The following is a 23,712-nucleotide window of genomic DNA, read 5'->3' as shown; positions in this document are numbered from 1 at the left end:
AAATAGTCACCTCACCTTAGATAGCATCACAAGCCAAAGACAACTCCTACCTCCCCTGATTCCTCAACATAATAGTACCATAATTTGAACACAGTACATATGCTCCCAAAATCATCTGAGTTACTCCCCCACCTTGCCTCTTCAGATACCAAAATAGAAAGCAGATAAAATTATGGAAAAAGATAAAGAAAAAGGTATTATTTTCTGTGTACCTAAATTATGGACTGAGATGTTTTACCACCGTGTTTACAAAACACCTGCTTCTAAGATAACTTTGTTTTTTATTAGCATGTGAATGTTAGCCTGTCTCTCTTCTAAAAGTCTAGGCAGTGGACTTATGTTGTGTTCTTTTTTATTAATCCCTAGCACTTACAGAATAGCTAGAACATAGGGCATCATTATGAAATCTATATACATAGATGACTGTACAAGTTATTTCCTAATCTTAAGAGGTAGTTGCTTAATGATCCAGTGTTACTATGAATAATGCCAGACTAGGAGGTTAAAACATTATGAAGTGAAGTAACTTATTATCATAGCAGGAGATGTTTTAAGCATATGATATTTCATTTTTAAATTCACCTCAAATGGCCTGCTAATGGTTATGGCATTTTTGAGGTGGTGAAATTTCCCTATATTGGATTGTGGTGATAGTTCCTGCATAATTCTGTGATTTTTCTTAAAAACTATTGAGTTATACACTGTAAATGAATCAATTTTATAGTATGTGTACTGTATCTCAGTAAAGCTGTTACTAAAAAAAATTTCGAATGAAATAGCACAAGGACAAAACTTTACATCAGCTCATAAAACATGTAGGCATAATCACATTCTGGAAGAGATATAAAAAGCTTGTATCAGGCAAGTGAAGTCCTCTGGGAGTGCCCACACCCTAGAGGCACAGTGAATTAGCACTGCCGCTGGGAACTGGTCCCTCAACTCTGTGCTTATCTCCAAACAAGCTGAATAAATCTCATAATAAGCTGGACCCTCCTCTGGAATCTGAAGCTTCCTCCACCTTCTGAGTTAGATTGAGGGGATCGTTGCTGCTGGATGGGCTCTGTAAGTAAAACTTTGTTCAGTGCAAGCCCCTGCCTCTGGGTGAGCCATACTGTCTTAGCACTGGGGGAGGATTACATTGTGGTGTGCAGAATTAGATAAGCTAATGTAATCGAGAACTGAAGAGGATGGAAAACTTTTGAATTATGGATTTCCAGGAAGTCTACAGAGAATGACCACTTTGCTCTGCCTGCTGGAGGGTTGGGGCGGGGGTCAGATAACCTGTCTTTAGTCAAATGCCTTAATTGGTATGTGGATACATTTGTCATAAGTTAACCTCATTTCTAAATCCAACGACTCACACAAAAGATAAAAGCTTGCAGCTCATCATAGTGATACATGCCTGCAAAGACCAGCACTTGGGTGATGAAGGTAGGAAGATTGGTAGCCAGGGTGACCCTTGGCCACATACTAGGCTCAAAGTCAACCTGTGAAAGATGAGACTCTGTTTCAAAAATCTAAATCAATATAAATTTAATTTAAAAATAAAAGTAAAAAGTGAAATTACCTGTTGTGAACATTTTTTGCATGCCAGTGCTCTATTAGGCAGTTTATATCTAGCCCTATAGATGAGTAAACTATACTAAAAGAAGTTTACATAGCTTATAGGTTTCAGTGAAATAAGGCATGTTTAAGAGTATAAACGTTGTAATTAAGGAAAACTGCGTTCAGAATACTGGCTGTGGTTCTCACCAGCTATCTGTGATGCTGAGTATGTTTCATAACATCTCTCACATTTGGTTATGATTTTTTTTCACTAAAAAAGTAACTTCAAAGTAAATTTATTAATGCCTGCTATATGTTGTTATAATGGGATCTTAAGACTAGCACAATAACGCCTGATGATCTGACAAACGTGTTTTAACAGTATGAACAATTTTTATTGCTGACAAGGCTTCCAAAGGATTGTCTGAATACAGATCCAACCCTTGTCTGTCTGATACACACTATAGACCAGCAGCAGCAGCTTGGAACACACTGATGATACGGCATTGGTCTAAATCATCAACTAAAGGAAAGGCAGACACAGGCTACAGCTTTCAGAATTAATGTGGAAAAAAAGCACATTATCTAAGTAGGAGAGTTCACAAGAGAAAGAATGAAGTTGTCTATGACTTGAAGAAAATGAGTCTGACAGGTCTAAGAGTGCCGGCACACTGAAGAATGGTTTGAAAGAGACAGAAATGATGAAGAATACTTATAATCTCACCACTTAGGAGGCCAAGGCAACAGGATTGTGACTACAGGACAGCCTGGGCTCCATTGTAAAATCTTGACTTGGTGAAAGGAAAAAAAAAGATGCAGAATAATTTCTAGAAAATGTGGTGTACTATTCCCTGATATTTTTTATGCAATTTTTTAATGTAACAAAAAGATGTGATAAACTATAATGTCAAGTACCAACTGGCATCTTGGACATTTGAGAACTAGAATAAATAGCAAAATTAACATATAAATATTTTACTGGCAAGACTGATCTAAGATGGGGATGAGAGAGGGGAAATGAGTAATTTTAATTAGATGATTATTAGACCTTAATTCCATTGGCAGATAACTGAAAGAAACGGGGAGTGGAGAAGGAAATGAGTCTGCTGGGCTCATCTGGAGGTTGTAGTGTCTGAGGACTGAGACTATGTCTCTCAAAACCAGCTGTTTTGTTTGCTTTTTATTACGACTGGAAGCAAAGAGCTTTTATTTATTCTCCAAACTGTGGCTCTAAACTGCAGATTTGAGCACATCAGCCTGGTCCACATTTCACTGCTGCCTTCATGTCTAACCCTTCACCTTTCTGATAACTTTTGCAATACAGAATTAGGAGATGCTAGCTGCATGCATCAGGTGGACGGGGGTTATTTAAAGCCATGGTCATAATGAGGTTATCTCTAGGAGAGGCTATGGACTGCAGGAAGGAATAAATAAAGCCAAATTTTCTCCAATGCCACAATTTAGAAGGCAGAGAATAGTATTTGCTAATAAATAGTGGAAAGGGCTAATCTATCAGAGGAGTCATCACTGAAGCAATTGAAAAAGAAAGGATCAAGGAATAGGTAAGTGGGAGAAAAACATATCTGGAATTTACACAGAATACTTAGAAATACATTAGTCACTGAGTTGAAAGATTTTCTGAGAGTTCTCAGTGGGGAAGTATCCGGCTTGTTACCAAGGGTGAAGGAAAAATAAACAAAAGCAGATTGTTCTTCAAGTTCTTCCTTGCTCTCTGTAAACTATGCAAAAGGAAAACCGAAGAAGGGATGGTATTTTTGACTGGTCCCTCTGTTATCTAAGCACTGTGGTTAGGAACGACAGATAGTGATGGGTCCCAGTTGAGATGAGTATGTTGAAAGTCTCTACACTAAAGTGGAGAAAGCATTCATTATTGAGTTGGGATAGAACTTGTAAATAGGACCCAATGGGGCCCAGCAAAATGCTAAAGAAAGAAAGGAATGCTGTTGGAACTAAATTAGAAGAGATGGACAATGGCTTGTTTACTTACTCATAAAATATTTGGCAATGCCTGGGTCTTGATGCTTTGCAATGCAAAATCTACATTATCCTTTCCAAGAAATTCAAGATTCTTATGTTTTCAATCACTCACTTCTCCCTCACCTAAAGGACACTCATGTTAAGGACCCATTTTGCTTGGTTTTTCTTATAGTTATCTGTTACTACTGTCCCCTCTCACATTATCTATGTCCAGAGCACACTTATCCTGTTTTCACTCCTATAGACTCATACCTAACCACCAAAAGTTAGTTACAACTCGTCTCCTTTGTTGCTATTTCCTAAAATTAATTTCTCTCAACACTCAACCCAGACCCATTCACATACACACAACACTGATACTTGGTCCTGTACTTTCTATATCCTATCTCTTAGATATTCCCTACCTTAGTGCACTCCACAATTAGTAGCCAGCCCATTTCTTCATCTATGACCCTGAGGTTCTTGCTGTACCTATACAGTATCTAATGTGCCATTCATATTCAAAACTGGTCAATTTTTGTTGTTGATAAGAGTCACTGGGCTCGTATTACAGAAGATGTTTTGGTTCTTACAAGTGTGGGGTATGTGGTCTATGACAACTTCTTTGGCTACCTCAGGTACAAAATCATCTCAGACTTGCTTCATGTCTTAGTAACTTACAAAACTCTGTGAGCACCCAATATATACATCTACTATTGACTGACCTAAATGTTTATGATAGGTGGTCAACAGCTTATAAAATATTCCTGGCTGTGAAAAGGGATGGCAAGTCCTCTCTTGGTCTAGCATCTATGAAGAGAAATTATTAAAAAAAATTCTTGTCCAAGAGTGACAAACAGCCTAGATGAGACAGAGACAAAGCAGGCAACTTGAGTTCTCTGCTGCCAGATCCAATATGGATCAGATTAAACTATACTGTACATTTTGCTTTGTTTATCTTCTTTCATCAGGAAAGAAAAGGAAGAAATTATCAAGAGGAAAGAAAACTTGGCATGAATAAATTAAATTATTGCTAAATGAGTTACTAAGAAATCAGGATAAAAGAGAAATTATTCACTCAGTAGTTTGACTTTCTAAAGTCATCTTCTGTAAAACTTTTCAGAATTTAATGACAAAAGCATTAATCGACAAAAATCAACTTAAGCATTATAGGTGAAATAAAAGACAGTGGCCAGAATTACCAGACATATGTGGTGACACTGCATTCCATAGCCAATATTGTTCACTGGTATGTAACTACACTTTGGAGTTATTCCAAAGCCCCACTGATATTTGACTCTTTCTTGATTATGAACACTTCAAGGGAAGATTTTGCGTTATCCTTTAGTTTCTAATATGGAAGCATGCAAATGACTGTTCCTTGAGAAATATCCCTGAGACTGAGAGGCAAGATCTGGAGAGGATACATTGCAAGATAATTGCTGCTTAATGGTCTTTCTTATGGCATTTGAAAAGTGTTAGCGTTCTTCTCAATGTAGACAACGCATGGAAAATATTCAATGCTTTTCCTTTCTTTCTTTCTTTTTCCTTTCTTTCTTTCTTTTTTTTTTCTTTTTTTTTTTAAAGATTAATTTGTTTTTATGAGTACAGTGTCGCTGTCTTTATACATACCAGAAGAGGGCATCAGATCCTGTAACAAATGGTTGTGAGCCACCATGTGGTTGCTGGGAATTTAAATCAGGACCTCTCGAAGAGCAATCAGCACTCTTAACTGCTAAGCATGCTCTCCCACCCCACTGCTTTTAAATCACAAATTATAATTGTATATATTTATAAAATACAATGTGATGTTTCCCTAAACATATATCTTCTGGAATGATCAAATCAAGTTAATTAGTGTACCTAACACCTCAATTTGTTATCATTAGAGGATAGTTACAGCAGTTAGAATATCCTCTTGCACCTGTTTAGAAGTATATAATACACCAATGTCAATGCTTAATTCTTTTCATTTTGATGATCATACATTTCTAACATTAATGTGATTATTCTCCTGAGGACACTCATGACTGAAAACATTAGAGTCCCAAACTATGCTCAACAAATAACTTTTACCTTTTTCCTCTAATAGTGCAATAATTTTAATTATTTTCCTAATTTATGTTTAATAAGGTTCCCTAGGGTTCATGTGAGTGTGTGTGTGTGAGTGTGTGTGTTCTGGAATAATTTAGGTAGCCCTCTGTGCCCCCTCACATCCTACGCTTGCTGTCTGTCATTTAGTGCCTTTCTTTTCCACCAAAGGACCTACCCCACACTGACCACTTCTCATTAAGCCCTCTCAAAACACAGCCTTAATCTGTTTATTCCCAAACCTCCATTTCAAATTCACACATACCTATCTGCCTAGTCTAAATTTTCTACTCAGTGGGAAATGTGATCTTTTTCAATGAAGATCTATTTTCCTCTGCAAAACAAGAAAGAAACATTTCATTATTTGTCCCAGGCAGTATGTTTCCACAAAAAACATACAGAGAGTCTGTTGTGAAGAACTAGTCATTCAAAAATGTAAAGCAAAAATGGTTGAATATGGTAACATGTTTTATCAAGTGTATACTAGTGTTCCACAAGTGTTCCTGTGTCATCCACAGCTGGAAGAGTGAAAGGCCAGATCACACAGACATAGGCAGCTAGGAGCAAAAAGCCTCAGAGGCGAAGAGCTGTGGGCTGAGACAGTTCTTTCAAGAATAAAAAATACAGTTGCAATAGTTGAAATCATACATTTTTTTTTTACCAATTTAAAGGTATCGTTTCTATTTTTATATGTTGTATAGATGCTCATCTTTGGTCAAATGTATGTTGGATACGATTATTTATAAGTAGTATACACAAAAGAAATGCAGCTTTTTTTGTTTTAGCTCTGTTCTGTAATTTTAATCTAGCATGCCAACCTTCCAGAACACCACAGCTTCTTCCATCATTTTCCTACTCACTGGTGTGCCTGGGCTGGAAGCTTTCCACACCTGGATCTCCATTCCCTTCTGCTTTCTCTATGCAACTGCCCTGTCAGGGAACAGCCTGATTCTCTTTGTCATTATCACCCAGCCCAGCCTCCACGAGCCCATGTATTACTTCCTCTCCATGCTGTCCACCACTGACCTCGGGCTCTCCATCTCCACTCTGGCCACCATGCTGGGGATATTCTGGTTCAACGCCAGAGAGATCAGCTTCAATGCCTGCTTGTCACAGATGTTCTTCATTAAACTCTTCACTGTCATGGAATCCTCAGTGCTGCTGGCTATGGCTTATGATCGTTATGTGGCCATCTCCAACCCTCTTCGGTATGCCACTATTTTAACTGATTCCAGAATAGCTCAAATTGGGGTGACAATTGTCATCAGAGGGACTGTAATGTTGACACCTATGGTCGCACTTCTTAAGAGACTAACCTTCTGCAGCAGCCGTGTGCTCCACCACTCCTACTGTTTCCACCCCGATGTCATGAAGCTCTCATGCACAGACACCAGGATCAACAATGCAGTTGGATTGACTGCCATGATCTCTACTGTTGGTGTGGACTCGGTCCTTATTCTCCTTTCCTACATCCTGATCATCAGAACTGTCCTCAGCATTGCTGCCCCAGAAGAGAGGAAAAAAGCCTTCAGCACGTGTATCTCCCATATCGGGGCTGTAGCTATATTCTATATTCCATTGATCAGTTTGTCCTTTGTCCACAGATTTGGGAAACGAGCTCCACCCTATGTACATACCATGATTGCTAATACCTACCTGCTGATCCCTCCTGTCATGAACCCCATCATCTACAGTGTGAAGACCAAACAGATACGTAAAGCTGTGATAAAAGTTCTCCAATATAAAGAAATATAGAATCATAAAAGCCTAGAGCTAGACAGCCTGCTTCAGGCCATGTTGTCAATTAAGGCTAGACTACATCTTGAATGTCAGTTACTTTAGCCCCTTTACTTCACAGATGAGGAGACACTGATATATAAGTGAGAAGCAATATATAGCGTTATGTCTAGAGTTCCTCTTCCTCCACACCATAAAGCACATCAAAACATTTTACCATGATTTCACCCATGAATCTATTTTGCCAGTTCTATCATTATTGCAGCTTGTGGTACTCACAGCTAGGTAAGGTGATCAGTGACTTCTGTTCCCTAGCAGCCTGGATGGCACCTTCTGGCCCTATGAAAACCACCCAGCAGGAGGAGCTTCCAGGTCAGCTCCAGCTTTATTTCTCCAAAGTATGTGGTATCTTCAGAAATAGGGTCTTGCCATCAAGTTTTGGTGGTCATCTGAGAGCAGTGACAGTAGCCTGCATCATTTTGAGGCCTCTGGGACATCATTTACCAACAACTATAAAAGAGGTATCCTACTCCCAGCACTGGGGTTTTTACAACCTACAGCTTCAGGACGGAGGTAGCATCATCCTTTCTCTTAATTATTGCTCATCTTGATTTCCATGTGTTGAAATATACCAGAGCTTTGTCCTTGAGACTCTTCTTCCTTTCATGCTTCTTTTTCTGATCATTTCATATTGTATTATGACATTAAATACCACCAATACTGAACAAACACAAATTAGCATTTATAATCAACAATCATCCAATATGTATCAATATTTATATCCAGGTGTCTCAATCATCTTAGATAATCTTAATTGCCCAATAATGAAAATATGTGTTTATCTACAGGCTTCCATAACTAGAAAATCTGTTTCCCAATTTCTGAGATGAAATACTTGTAGTACCTCTTATGCCTTGCTTTTACTCCTGTTCTACATCTAACTGTTAATCAACAAATCCAGAATCCAACCACTTACATTGCTTCCACTGTTACCATCAGGATGCGAGCTATCACCTTGAACCCAAAGTCATCTGTGAATAGCTTTCTGGAGAGTCTTCTTTCATGTATAGAGTAATTATTCTAGTACCTGTGGCAGATCGTATCACTTCCTGTAAACACACTTTTATTGGTTCCTGTGTGCCCAAGAGGAAAACTTCAGTGACTGTAGTAGCATGTAAGGTCCTTTATATGCTCAGAGTCTCCCCGACTATTGCAATTCTCTTTCCCAATGTCCTTTGAATCTCCCTAGTAAATTTACATTAGCCTCCTAATATCTGCTTTATCATCAGGCACACTACACAGCATTTCATTTCACACTCAACACTTTTCTGTCTGTGATGTTTTTCTCCCAGAGATCTACTGATTAGCTTACACCCTGTCTTCATGTAGGTTATTATTCAAGTGTACCTTACTGCAGGACTCGTAATATTATAAGAATAATAATCATAACAATAATATTGCTCCCTCAGTTTCTGACAGTATCTACCCCCATCCTTACCTGCTTTGTATTCAATTCCTAGCACTTTCAAAACCTAACCTATTATATATGGGAGGCAGGGGGTGTTGTTTTGTTTTTGTTTTCCCATCCCAGGATAAGATTTTTTGAGGATAAGGAATTTGTGTTCTGCCTCCACTTACCTCTTTTTTAAAATTAGATATTTTCTTTATTTACATTTCAAATGTTATCCCCTTTCCTAGTTTCCCCTCCGAAAATCCCCTATTCCCCCCCCCCCCGCTCCCTAACCCACCCACTCCCATTCCTGGTCCTGGCATTCCCCTATACTCATACATAGAGCCTTCACAGGACCACGTGTTTTCTTTGATTGATGGTTTAGTTCCAAGGAGCTCTGGGGGTACTCGTTAATCCATATTGATGTTCCTCCTGGGGGCTGCAAACCCCTTCAGCTCCTTGAGTACTTTCTCTAGCTCCTTCATTGGGACCTTGTGCTCTGTCCAATGGATGATTGTGAGCATCCACTTCTGTATTTGCCAGGCACTGGCAGAGCCTCTCAGGAGACAGCTATATAATGTTATGAGTGCTCTGCTGCATATATCTCCCTGCCTGAAGAGGGCATCATATCCCCCTAGATGGTCGTGAGCCACCATGTGGTTGCTGGTAATTGAACTCATGACCTCTGGAAGAGCTGCCAGTGCTCTTAACCTCTGAGCCATCTCACCAGCCCCTCCATTTAAGAATCCTCTTAAGAATTCTTTATCTTCTGCATAGTGCTCCAAGCCCAATGAGAACCTTACATTTCTTCTATCCCAAGCATTCTCTGTCACTTCAAGCTTTTGTACAAGCTGATAACAGTGAATGCCACCTATGGTAGCATTCACTATCATCACCCTCCCACTTAGAAGACAGGAGGTTTATTTAGAGGATCCCCGACCCCATCAATTTGCCTGTAACCCAACCTGGATGCAACAGCATCACTTTGCACTCATTTCTCATGATGATCTCCTTCAGATTCTGTTTCAACAGTGTTTTCCACAAGGGGTTCTGTATTCACTTCTCAAGACCAAAAGCTGAATCTCATCCACTATTGTCTTGTTTTTATACTTGTATTAATAGTGTCTGGCTCCCTGTTTCTTTATATCTCCTTTCTTATTGATTGATGCCTTTGGTTTGATTTGGTTTTGAAGTAGTATCACAAATTCCCCATGGTAACACTGAACTACCTCAACCTTATAAGTAGCTGCGATTACATGTGTGTGCACCACCATACCTAGCTCCATACTTTCTTTCAACCTCAGTTGAACTAATATACAAATAAATAAATAAGATCTTTGAAGATGTATAAGAATTTAGATGGCACATAAGAACACAGCAACCTTCTCATAGTTTCCAAGACATTTATTCATGAAGCTTCTCTTTTTGAAGGATGCTGTGCAAGATGCCCTCTGATCATTTGGCTTAGTGCAGCCTTGTATCTCTCTCTCCTTTCCAACATAAAACTTCCCTTGTATATTCCTTGATAAAGATGAGTTAAAAGCAAAGAATTAGTTATGGAGCCATTAGTGTGGATAATTTATATTTTGGAAAAAACCACCAATTTCTGTTTATTTCCATCCCTTTTGTTCTCTAAACCTCAGGGATCATGCTCTTCATACAGTAATAGCTCATAATGAAGCAACAATAAAAGTCCAAAATATCTGCATAAAGATATTTTGCAAGAAGGAAAGATGGAGAGATCAAAGAATGTGGGTTTCCATGTTAGATTTGCCTGCTTCACTGCATAAGGTGTGGAACTTGGAAAGGAATGAGGCAGAGTAGGAGTGACTTGAGCTGAGAGCAAAAGATGACAGTACTCAGTATTAAAACTGGAGAAGAGCACTCCTGTTAGTTAACCAATACCAAATGGTCAGCCCTGAAAACATTCATAGCAAGTAACAAAGTATAGACTGAGCTGGTTGGACTCATGCATTTAGGAATATACATTATATACACATACAAATATAAATATACATCATATACCTATTCCTATACATCATACACTTATAAATGCACATATGCATATGTCTGTGCATATTTAGATAATCCTATACCTATACTTATACCTATACCTATACACCATATACATATGCATATTGTAACAATTAATGAAAAGTAGGTCATAAATTTGAAAGAGAGTAAGAAGGTTTTATATATACATATATATATATATATATATGTATATGTTTGTATATATATATATATGGAAGGGATTGGAGAGAGAAAAAAGGTAGAAATTACGTAATTATATTATAATATCAAAACATTAAAGAATTATTTTTCTTTTTATTATTTTATTAATTATGGCCAGGTGAGACTCCCCCCCCCCATTATTTGGTCATTTCATTTAGATCACCCTCATGTTTCAGGAAAATTCTACTGTATTAGGTGGCTATACTATCCTTCAAATGTACCTTAATTTTATCTATCTCTCCTATATTCCCTCCCTTACCCCTTATTCCCTCCCCCTCCACATTTGATGCTCCCATTCTACCCTCCCCTTACAGCCATTTCAATTTATTCTATTTCCCTCTCCTAATGAAAATCATTTTAATGGAAATAAGAAGGAATCTCAATATCAAAAGCCAGAAACTGATTTTCATGACACTTCTAGAGATATTCTTCCCTACTTACATCTATACACTAACTTGTGGAGAACCCTACTGTTCCAAACCCTGGAAACTTGTGAGCTCTCATAATTATAAATGGGCAACTTGATGCTGAGAATGGGTAATTTTCAGAGGAAATGCCATGCTCTGACTAAGTTGGTTCTCTAGTTTCCAGTTGGTTCTCTAGAAACCAGAGTAATAACAGTCCCATGGGAATTATGTTTAGTACGAAAATTAGACAAGATAGGTTAGAGTTGACTACAGAAGACAAGGAAAAATATATCACTTACGTTCACATTGATAAGCACATCTAATCTTATCTTCCTGGAATGCATCCTTCCAACAGCTTCTAGAAATGCAATTTAATACACATGCCCAGTTCTGAGGTCCTTAGTATGATCTGCCCATTCTCCTCCTATCTGTAAATCACATCAATCGGCCTTCTCATTTTCTCTGTTCTCTTTGTATTGCTCCAGCAACACCATTCTACTTAGAAAATTCCCTTTCCTTCTGCTATGACTTATCTCTGATTAAAAATCCTCTTCTGGGGATTGGGCATGGAGAGATGGTTTAACAGGTAAGAACACTGGATGTTCTCCAAAGGACTAGGGTTTACTGCCCAGCACCCACATGACAGCTTACAACCATCTGTAACCATCTGTAAGTTCAAGGGGGACCAAATGCCCTCTTCTGGAGTCTGCAGACACAGGACACACAGACATACAGACAAATGCCCATGCTCATTTATTTAAATTATTTTTAAAAACCTCTTTCTTGAACCCACCCCTTATTAGATTAATGTTTCTATTCAAATCCTCATTAAAATCATTGATATTTGCTATTATTCCTTTTTATGTCAAGAGCGTTACTTTAGCATCTTAGGGTATGACTTGATTATATTCATCTCTGTATTCTCTAAGTGCAATATGATGTCTAAATCAAACCAGTATTAAGAGAACATACCTTTATGCAATAAGTGAATGAATGAACACATTCTTAAATATAGATGTATCATTTGTCTTGATACATAATTAACAAGACAATAATTATGTTTCTGATTTTAGAATGACAATAACAAGATAAGACATATTTGATGCAAACTTAGAATAGGACATAAGGCAAGATAAATATCAACCAAAGATAAAGACATACGTGTCTAGGTATGAAGGAGGGTACATGCCACTAGAGAAGAAATATTAGAGAGCTTACAAATACTGACTCTTGGAGAATATAGTGCTTTAGCTAGATTTTAAAGGTTTGAAGTGTGAAGTCCCTGAAAAGGAACAGTGAGAGAAAGACCAGAATAGATAATAATAGATCAATAAAAACAAGCTCATGTAGTGGAGACTAGTCTATAGAATTATATCTAGTTATATATAAAGAACTTCAGCTCACCCAGTTTGAGAGAAGAATGTGAAGTAATTAATGCTCTAAGTTTCTACATGAAAAGTTCACAGAATCCTCCTTTATCCCAACCTCTCCCCTCCATTCATGTACACTACCTGCCTTGCTCCTAAGCATTGAACATACTTGTTCCTTGAGAAATTTATTTGCATTCTCTGATCCATCTTCCTGAAACAATTCTCTCCAGATATTTTCATGGATATTACTTCCCTTCTCTCTCCACCAGGCAGCCTCATTTCCCTCATTCCTATATTAATATGTTTCTTATGCTCTGCATTGTTTTCTACTTATGACTATCTAGCATACTATTTAGTTAATATATTAATTTAATTTTGTTTTTGTCTATCTCATCAAAAAGTATTCTTCATAAGCCTTGGAATTTTCTGTTTCGCTTTTGAATTATAGGTTCTTAGTAAACACCTGTTGAATGCGAATTAATAAACAATGCATGAGATTCTCCATCTAATATTATCACTGCAGGATATAGACCAAAAAGCCATCTTTACTCATGTCACAGGCATAATAAAAAGTGACTCTATCATATCTGTGGCTGTGCATAAACTTAAAGAGAAGTAGGAGAGAGCTTTGGAGATGGGAACGAACCTACAATGTGTTATGGGGCTACATTTTAGTGTACCTACGTGTGTCTTAAGCCTGATGTGAACTCTAAGAGTTCAATGATCATTACTATTCATACACTTTGCCTGCTGAGTCTCCAGATGAAGTAATGAGGAAACACTAACCTTGTGGCTGACTGTGGAAATTAGATCAGCTCAGAGGAGTGGGAACACACGTGTTTGTTATCAAGAGACTCATATGGGTCATTGTGGGGATGGTGGCAGGGACCTTGGTCCTTTGAGATTGCTTCCTTAGACATGAAAAGTGGGAAGCTGATGACAGAAGTACACAAGTGGACATGAGCATTTCACTCCTTTGTCTGCCAGATCCCTGGAGCATCCGCTGGTGTTCCAACAGCTTGTTCCCCGAGCCTACTGAGTAGCATTATAAAGAGACCTATTCCAGCAAGGGAAAGCCAGACCCTGCTGCTCTCCTTGAGTAGAACTGCTCCATTCCCAGGTGAGTGCTCCCTTACCAAGAGTCTGGCAGCACAAAGATTCTGCCACATTGAGGGTCCCTGAAAACCCCACAAGTTTCATTCTAAGACGAGCCCCAGAGCCCTAGCTGATGATTTTTAGAAAGGCAGTGGTATGTAACAGAATTATGCTCAACTATAAAGAATGGAATAATACAATCTACAGAAAAGTGGGTAGAACTGGAGATCATTATATTAAGCAAAGTAAATGAGACTCAAAATGACAAATGCTCTCATGTGCAGAATCTAAATGTGATGTATGAGTGTGCGTGTGTGTGTGTGTGTGTGTGTGTGTGTGTGTGTGTGGTGTTGAAAGTAGAAAGGGGACCATCAGAGGAGATGAAAAAGATTTTAAAATAAGAAAGATAGAAAAGGGTTATGCAGTTTATATGACATGAAGCAGAAGGAGAAAATATTTGAGGGTGTTAATGAGACCAGCAAGAGCATGGTAAGGAGCTGAACAAGAACAATGTACACTAACACATTTCTATGAAAATATCATCCTTTTACTTTGCTAACTTTAAAAAACTAATGTTTAGAGAGCTTTAAGAAGCTTCAATAGCACGTAAAGTAAATCTGAATATCACCTCAGGGAAAAACTGTAATCTTAACACAGTTTTGTGTTCTAATCCCTGAGCACTGTGCATCATCCCATTTGTAAATACTGTGTTTCATTTCTTTCAGTAATGGTTTGAAGAACACAATGTATACATTTTCTTCTGGTTTTGGCTAAATGCATTATCTTTGATGCTATTGTGAATAAAAAGGTTTTTGGAAGACCAATTTCTGGTACTTCATTATTATTGTTAGGGAAATGCTGAATTGGTAGACTGCTATTATATGCTACAACCTTGCTATTCTACTGCCTATATGATTGTTTTGTACAATTTTTTAGGTTATGTAGCCTTTTAAAAAGGTAGTTTTACCTCCTTTAAAATAACAAAATAGAACAGGAACTAGTTTTGTGCTTTAAGTACCAGCAAGGCTGGACAGGTGCTCTGCAGAGCAGTGGACTGGAAAGTGTCTGAGTCTGTGGATGAGACAATGTCAGTGACACAAAAGCCCTTGAGAGTATGAAATGTGACCTTTTGCCTCTTATTACCCCTCCAGTCTGCCTTCTTCTCATGTTGTCCCCATTTCTCTAGGGTTCAGTGGCCATGTAACATGGGTGTTCTCCAAAAAAAAGTTGCTTAGCTTTTTCCCATAGCACATAGAGTCTTTTGTTGGGACATTTGCATTCTTTCCCATGAGTTGTTTATGACAGACACAAAGATTCTAGATAAAAGCTATCTTGCATCTCACTGAAGAACGCAGTTGTCTCAGACAGCAGCACGTAGCAAGCTTTGAAATTCACCGTCACTGAGAAGAAGCTATTTCACCTACACAAGCTATAAGGGTGGCAAAAATCAAGATCAGTGGTATGGATTCTATAACCACTGACTCCTTAATCCGTTCATCTTTGCTCATCCTAAATAGGGACATTCTAGTTTTTAAAATCTCTCATTTTATTGTGCTCTAAACTTTCTCCATTAAGGAAAAAGACATGGACAAGCTTTATTAAAGACCTTGGTTAGAAGAGGAGTATAATCCTGGGAGAGAGAATCCAGTTAAGCTGGATCCCTGGATACTGTCAACAAAGACACCTGCATCTTCACTTCTTCTCATCAAAGCTCCTAATGCTGACAGCCAGACCAGGCACTCCTCATGTTAACCGGCTCTGACAACAGAACATTAGGGAGCTGGGCAGGGAAAGGGTTTGATGTGAGAGCTCAGGTGTTTGGGTCAGATACGGGGTTAAAACAAAACAACATTATGCTATACAAAATAAAAAGAAATAACTCCTCCATATGGGTGATTTATTGGCACAGGTTCCTAGAAAAACTCTCAGAATATCATAGTAAAAGAATCAGTAATACCTCTTCCCAAATCAGGGTTTACACACACACTCACAGAGAGAGAGAGAGAGAGAGAGAGAGAGAGAGAGAGAGAGAAAGGGAGAGAGAGGGAGAGAGAGGGAGAGAAAGGGAGAGGGAGAGAGAGAGAGAGAATTCTATTTGGGAAAAAAGAAATAACCTTGGCGGTGACTTCCAGGCATAAAGATGGCTGTTGATCGGGAACACAAAGCTGTCACAGGAAACATGTCTGATAGCTAAGATCTGCTGGAGGTGGTGAATCTTGTCACCACCACCCTCTGCAAAAACATGAATAGAGGGAGCTGCTTGATTTTGCTTTCTGAGTTGCTATTGTGTTTCTCTCTCTCCCTTTGCAAACTTAGAACCAAGGACCTAGAATCCTGAATATTAGAAAACCGTTTTCCAATCTCTCTTATCTTGGAAGATCCTTATTCCCTCTTCTGTCCGCCTAATTCTGTTCATGCTTCAAGACAGAAATGTAAAGATCATCTCTCCCAGATGGCTGCTCTGTCTTCGTCATCCCCTGCAGCCAATGAATTCCTTTGTAAGTCTTTATCACAGGGCTCTGACATATTTGTCCCTTACCCATCTCATACCCTAGGCAAGCTATGTCAGGTCAGAAGGAATGATTCTCATAGCTGCATCTCACAGATGGCATTGTGTTTAACTGGTGATGCAAGTGAATGTTTCTGAAATTTGAATTAATAAGTAATAAAAAGAGAGGGGGAAGGAGAAATGTGAAGGAAGAAAAATGGAAATAAAAATGGTGTCAGTGAAGGATGGGGGCATCAGAGGAGAACAAAGTGGGCAAGAGGGGGAAGGAGGATATCTTTATCTGAAAGTTAATACAGTGATTTTTATGAGAGAGGGAGCACCTAGTATCCAGACAATGGAGATAGGGACAAGAAGAGAATCTAAGAAAATCTGGTGGAAGCCCCAATTTGGAGATAAGTAATTTTCTCTTGTAGCTTGTGCAGGAGCTGGGATATGGTCGGAGAAGGAGTGAGAAGGGAGGGAGTGCTGATACCACTAAGTTCCAGGGGACTCTCTGATTCTGCTCCTGTCCTTACAGGCTGTCAGTGTGGCCTCTCCCTCTTCCAGTCCGCCCCACTTGGTGTCAGCGATGAGCTCCTGCAACTTCACCCATGCCACCTTCCTGCTTATTGGTATCCCAGGACTGGAGGAAGCTCACTTTTGGTTTGGCTTCCCCCTGCTTTCCATGTATGCTGTAGCATTGTTTGGAAACTGCATTGTGGTCTTCATAGTGAGGACAGAGCGGAGCCTGCATGCGCCCATGTACCTTTTTCTCTGCATGCTGGCAGCTATTGATCTGGCTTTGTCCACGTCCACAATGCCCAAGATTCTCGCCCTCTTTTGGTTTGACTCCCGGGAGATTACTTTTGATGCCTGTCTTGCCCAGATGTTTTTCATTCATACTCTCTCAGCAATTGAATCTACTATCCTGCTGGCCATGGCCTTTGACCGGTACGTAGCTATCTGCCACCCACTGCGTCACGCTGCTGTCCTCAACAATACAGTAACAGTCCAAATAGGCATGGTGGCTCTGGTCCGGGGATCCCTATTCTTTTTCCCACTCCCACTACTGATCAAGCGACTGGCTTTCTGTCACTCCAATGTGCTCTCCCACTCCTATTGTGTCCACCAGGATGTGATGAAGTTGGCCTATACAGACACATTGCCCAATGTAGTCTACGGTCTAACTGCCATTCTGCTAGTCATGGGTGTAGATGTCATGTTCATCTCCTTGTCCTACTTCCTGATCATACGAACGGTTCTGCAACTGCCTTCCAAGTCCGAGCGAGCTAAGGCATTTGGGACCTGTGTGTCACACATTAGTGTGGTCCTGGCTTTCTATGTACCACTCATTGGTCTGTCAGTGGTGCACCGTTTTGGAAACAGCCTGGATCCCATTGTGCATGTTCTAATGGGGGATGTCTACCTGCTGCTGCCTCCTGTGATCAATCCCATCATCTACGGTGCTAAGACCAAACAGATCAGAACACGGGTGCTGGCTATGTTCAAGATCAGCTGTGACAAGGACATTGAAGCTGGGGGAAACACGTGACCCTTACCATCCTATCACCCTTGTCCTACATGGCTTAATATAATAACTTCAACACACCTGCTTAATTCCAATCACCCAAAAGCATATTAGTGCTTTTCCCTGAATGGGATAGTGAACTGAAGTATGGTTTTATCTTCATCATGGATATAATGTGAATGTGTCTATTTCGATGAATATTATGTGTTTTAAAGATTCTGCTGTAAAATGAGACTTACTGATAATACCAAATGAAAGAACTTGGATTTGTGATTTAAACTAATTATCGGGTTTGTGACTTGAATGAAATATTTTCAAGTTACTAACATTTTTATTCCTACTTCCTTTGTTATAAAGCTATTGTTTAGCTGTAATGCTTAACTTCTGAAATGTGGAGCATGAAGCTGACGGTATGGTAGTCAAGGGTTTCCTCGCTCATTTCAATTTTATTATTCAGTACCCAGGAACATATCTGAGCTCTAAATAGGAAGGCTTATGTGGATCATGTATGCTTAACATGTTCCAAATCGATAAGTGCTTTTCCACCTTTCCGTGTTCTTGTTCTTTTCCCAGGGAAGATACCACTTTTGTCCACCGCAACATGTGATAGAGGCTTTAATGAGCAAAGAAACTTTCTTGTATGTGCTGTGCCAAGATTTTAAATTAAATTTGACAATTGAATGCATTTGCTTTACTACCATGTTCTATTGCTTCCTGCTTAACATCTGCCATCTATTTCCTCTGCCTATTACAAATCCTGTTTTCTCTCTGCCATGTGCTAACATGGATGTCTTGTGTTTGTGGTAAGTGATTAACCCTGTCTTGGTGGCGGGTACCAAACTGTTCTTCATGATAGAGTAGCTGCTTCCTCTCAGATGAACAGAGGAGGCTTAAATTTTTTAGTCTCTTTCATATCTTTGATTGTGTCTTCTTTGTACTGTTCTGTAGCTGTCAAATCTCTTGAATATATAACATATGATATTGTCTGAGTCTTGATTTAGGTATCAAACAACATAGTAATTTATCTTAAAATGTTCAGTATTATTTTCACTGTTTTTATGTTCATAAAGTAACATTGGGAGATATGAGTGATCCTCCAGTCCTCTTTACCAACACTGCAAAGGGCCTGCTGGATATGGGTTGTACAACTATAAAGATGTTGAATGAACTTATGTGATGTAGAATATTCCCTTCATATTGAGTGGATGATGAAAAGATTCTAAGATTAGATTTTTAGTGGTACCTACAAAATAATGTTAATATATTCAATGTACACATAATGCTTAAAATGTTGACATTTATGTTGGTGTGTATCTGACACAATAAAAAAATCATTTAAAATGCTGTAAAATATTTTATTGTCGAATATATAACATTATTGTGGTAAGAAGAGGTTTGGATATGTTAAAGAAAAATATATTACTAAGGCTTATAAAAATAGCTCCAAAAAGATGATATTGGGTCTGAAACACCAAAATTCCACTAGTGTGCTACAGTTACACTACCGGATCCATGTTACAGCCTTTTAGGGCTCTCATGAAGGCTGGTTGCTACGCAGTCTCAGGAAGGACTGCAGGATACTTCAGTCATTGAACATCCCCAGGTAAGTTACACATTTTCTTGGCATTTTTTTCTACCTATGGCTTTATAACAGGCTTCATTTCCAAGACCAAAAGCAGAAATAAAAAACTCCAAGAAAAATTTGTTGTTCTTTCTGTGAATATTGTGTAATAATTTGACAAGATCTTTCTGTTTGGCATGATAACATAATAATAATCATGTGAATGAGAGAAAAATCATTTGACATGTTATGATTAACATTTTAGATAAACTTGGATGGCACATGGCCTCCAGATATTTGAACATACATTTTTCTAGATATATCTATGATGCTATGTTTTTGTGATATTAACATTTAAATCAGCAGATTTTGAAAAAAAAAGGACAGACTGTCCTCCTTAATGTGGACATGCCTTGCTCATTCAGATGAGCATACACCTGTATATATATAAACATATATGTAATATACACCTGTATATATGTAAATATACTGAAATTAGCTATAGCAGCCCAATTTTAATAGGCATCCCAATCAATCTTAGCTCAAATTTTGTAAAACCAGTTTCTTCAGCCCATGTGTTACCACACTGATCTTTAGCTGCATGGACTCCCATATTCTAAGCATGTGACCTCTGAACAACCTCTGCTTTTAAAACCATCAAATGAATAACAGATAAGAACCCACACATTACAGATGCAATTGCATCTCTTCTTTTGAAACACTGAATCTTTTGATATGTTCTCCTTAGTTATCACAAGTTAGTGAATCTAGCTTTGTGTGACTATAGGTACAATCTGGTAGTCTTTAGCCTATGGTCTTCAGCAAAATTTATAAGCATATGAGAATTACGTAAACATGAGGCAGTGTCTTACATAAGAAAAAATTGGTATCTTCACCTGGGTATACAGTGAACAATCCGAAACAAGGCCTGAAGAGCAGTAGAGTCAGGTGTCATTCCAGAAAACAAGAATAAAGAGCAAAATGAATGACAAGGAAAGTAAAATATTCCATATAGTTATTGCCAAGGTCAATAATATGGATAATGGGTACTAAACTCTACCTTAAAATATGCCTTGGGGAATTGCCTAGACAAAGGATGTATTAAGATGCTTAATTAAGATGAAACACCTATGTCATTGAAGACTGACCCTGGTTATTTCAGTGTCTTTTGGAGAAAGCCCTAAAGCACAAAAGTACCAAGAAGTACCTGATTGAGACAGAAAATGGAACGAATGAAAGTATCGTATCTCCCATACCTACAGGTGAAGAGGTGGATTAAGTTAAGGAAAGAAGGTAAAAGTTTGAGAAACCTGTGAGTTGGGGTTTTTTCATATTACATTTAAAAGTAGCACTTATTGGGGACTTGCTATAACCCTCTATTTAGATATAACCTTACATAATTAAGAGCAATTAAGAAGACTATTTTTCCACGTAGAAAATAAGAAATTAGTTATATAAACTTCCCCAAATCACACAGGGAGGGAGGGGGAAAGGTGGGCTCCAGACTTGAAGTCAAATCCTTCTGAAGTCGTTCTCTCCTCTTCTACACTTCCTGCACTGCACCTGAGAACTGAAGAGGCAGGCACGGATTGACCTATGTATATGGTAAAGGGTCCTGAGAGAAGACTTCTTCCCAAATTGTTTTAGTTGAGCCATTTCCCCTTTCAGACCTCTGTTTTTCCATCTGAATTATGTGAACGGAATAACACCTGCCATTCAGACCTAAGTGAGGATTCAGGCACAAGTACAGGCTCATTGGGTTTCTAAGATTCCATGTCTCATCTGGAAGGAAAAAGAATAACAGAATGTGATGCCAATCGAACCTGAGGTTACTGGGTTAACTCACTCTCTATGAGGCTACTTTCCCTCATATATTTTCCAGGGATGATGAGCATAGCTGTTGATGATATAAGATACGGTTACTTTACCTAATTCAGTTATGCATGATTAGAACACAAAGAAATACAATAATGCACACAACTTGATGTCAGTCCCCACTCTAGACATTAGCATCATAATCAAAGTCAATAAAACAAATGTATCTATCTTCAAGAGTTTCCACCCTGATCCCCTTGTTGTTATTTTCCTGTTGTGGTATTAGCATTTAACATAAAGTCTACTACTCTGACACTTGTAAGTATACATTCCTGTAAGAGGAGTGAGTTTCTGACTAGGGCCCCTCCACCGCTCAGCTGCTCTCACACACAATGGCCCATTCTTGCGCAGCAGGCACTTCCTCATTAAACCAGAACCTGCCTGACACCTAGAGGCTCTGAGCTGACACTAGATAGGTGATCTTCCCTAGTTCATATGGTCTTTTTGGTGAAAGATTGTGATTGAGTAAAATAATCTCTAAATTCCTGCCAGATTTTGAAAATGTTATTCTATTAATATCACTAGCAAGCCTTACAGAACTCCTGAGGGCCCACAATATCATCTCAGGGCACTCTGTGGAGGTTGCACTCTGGCCTACGTGAGAGGCAAGCCCCTTCTCTGTGCCTGTACCTGCTCTTTGCCCAAACATGGCATTTCACAATCTAATCTCCTACACTCTGTTCCTACCAATTATGGCTCTTTCCAAAACAATCAAAACTGCTCCCAGAGACAGAATTTTCCACCACAGGAAACATTCAAAGGCTCTGTAAATGGAAATTGGGCCCAATAAGAAGAACAGCTGCTGTTTGAGTCATCAAGTCAATTCACTCTTTGCACTGGTTCCTTCTTTGCAGAGTTAATGATCATTCTCACCTGGTAGTGCTTTTGTGATAAGTAGGTCTGATAATCCTTTGTCAACACTTAATACAGTATTCAGTATTTAGTGTGCTCGCAGTAAACACTTGTCACATTACAATGGGAGCAGGCAAAAATGTTGATTCATTACAATGAGGTAGAGGAATACGATGGACTTTGAAGCCACAGCAAGCAAAAGTCTATATACACAGCCAACCACCTGTCTCCGACCCCTGAGTGTCACTGGGTGATATTAGCCTGAAAGGTTGGAATTTGAAAACAGGACTTGTTGAGGCCATGAGAGGTGGCTGAGAAGTTAAGAGCACTGGCTGCTCTTCCAGAGGACTTAGGTTCAATCACTGTATCCTACACAGCAACTTACAGCTATTATTCCAGTGTTCCAGAGAGTCTAATGTTCTTTTCTGCCTCTGCATGGTATAAGCATACATGTAGTGAGTACACAGACAACACTTGTGCATACATAGTGTAAAATAAAATGTTCTTTTTAAATGGACTTGCCAGTTCTCCATCTCTCCTCTGGACCTCACTTCTCCATCTTTCCTCCCAACTCTCTTCCTGACTCCCTCCTCCTTTACCATACAAACACTAGGTTGGATGGATGGGAAATGGAAGACAGCACAATGGGTGAGGGAGATGAGATTTCAATGAGATAGAGAGGGAGTGAAAGTGATTGACAGTTCACTGGAGATGGGATAGCAGGCCAAATTCCAAGGTTGTCCCAGGAAAATGCAGTTGCATTTCAAAAGATGGCAAATTAAAGGGAGAGGCAGTAACCACTGCTACAGCTAAGCTACACAAATCAGGATCCTGGGACAGTGTTCGTCTTTCCGTTCCCATTACCTGGAAGGGCTTCTGCATCTGGGAAGCCTAGTCAGCTGCCACGTGGCTCCAGGCTGTTCCTCCTGTGAGAGGACACTGAAACTGGGACTCTCAAGCAAATGGTCACTGTAGTGAGACTGTCTTTCCCAGCAAACAGGGTCCCCAGGGACAGATAACCATAAAAGCACTGCCCTGTTCCCAGCCATGTTTATGTTGGCTCGATCGAGCAGGGCACTCTTTTAGGTAGCCAGTCCCCTTGAGAGCCATAGCACAAGTTTGCCTTAGGATAGAGAAGCTCACATCTCTCCACGGTATCATGCAACCCTCATCTCTGGGCTGTATTATTTATCCTAGTCGTGTTTGTTTAGAAATGAGAGAACATAATGTGTTTATTACTGGAAACAGAGCTTTCCCTGGGTTGTTTTTATTATTACCGGGGGAGATTTACACTTAATGTACATTTATAACCAGATTTTACCAGCTTCCTATCATATAGTTGGAACGCTTTCTAACAATAATCACCACCAATTCTTGCAGTTCATGTATAGTTCATACAAATTATATGTAAGAATCTGCTACATTATACTTTAAAGCATATATAATACATTTTGTATTCATCTTTTATGTCATCCAAAGATATTCAGAAATCCTTTATTCA

The 23,712-nt window shown here is 39.0% G+C and overlaps 2 protein-coding genes across 3 annotated transcripts; both read left to right on the top strand.

Moving 5' to 3' along the window:
* Nucleotides 1-900: 900 nt before the first annotated feature.
* Nucleotides 901-19,270, top strand: LOC110298619 (olfactory receptor 51E2). Of its 2 annotated transcripts, XM_021167967.1 has the most exons (3): nucleotides 901-1,062; nucleotides 13,800-13,932; nucleotides 16,934-19,270. In XM_021167967.1, exon 3 carries the CDS (start codon nucleotides 16,985-16,987, stop codon nucleotides 17,945-17,947), a length of 963 nt encoding a protein of 320 aa, XP_021023626.1. In that variant the 5' UTR covers nucleotides 901-1,062; nucleotides 13,800-13,932; nucleotides 16,934-16,984; the 3' UTR covers nucleotides 17,948-19,270. The 2 variants fall into 2 exon arrangements, with proteins under 2 accessions (XP_021023626.1, XP_029335712.1); XM_029479852.1 differs by lacking the exons at nucleotides 901-1,062; nucleotides 13,800-13,932 and adding an exon at nucleotides 16,290-16,405 and having other exon boundaries at nucleotides 16,934-18,058.
* On the top strand, nucleotides 6,424-7,368 carry LOC110298620 (olfactory receptor 51F2-like). Its single transcript, XM_021167968.1, has one exon. It carries the CDS (start codon nucleotides 6,424-6,426, stop codon nucleotides 7,366-7,368), a length of 945 nt encoding a protein of 314 aa, XP_021023627.1.
* Nucleotides 19,271-23,712: the final 4,442 nt, after the last annotated feature.

The sequence above is a fragment of the Mus caroli genome, chromosome 7 (assembly GCF_900094665.2).
Source record: "Mus caroli chromosome 7, CAROLI_EIJ_v1.1, whole genome shotgun sequence".
Lineage (NCBI taxonomy): Eukaryota > Metazoa > Chordata > Mammalia > Rodentia > Muridae > Mus > Mus caroli.
The sequence above is the reverse complement of the archived record's forward strand: the minus strand, read 5'-3'. Positions and strand labels throughout refer to the sequence as shown.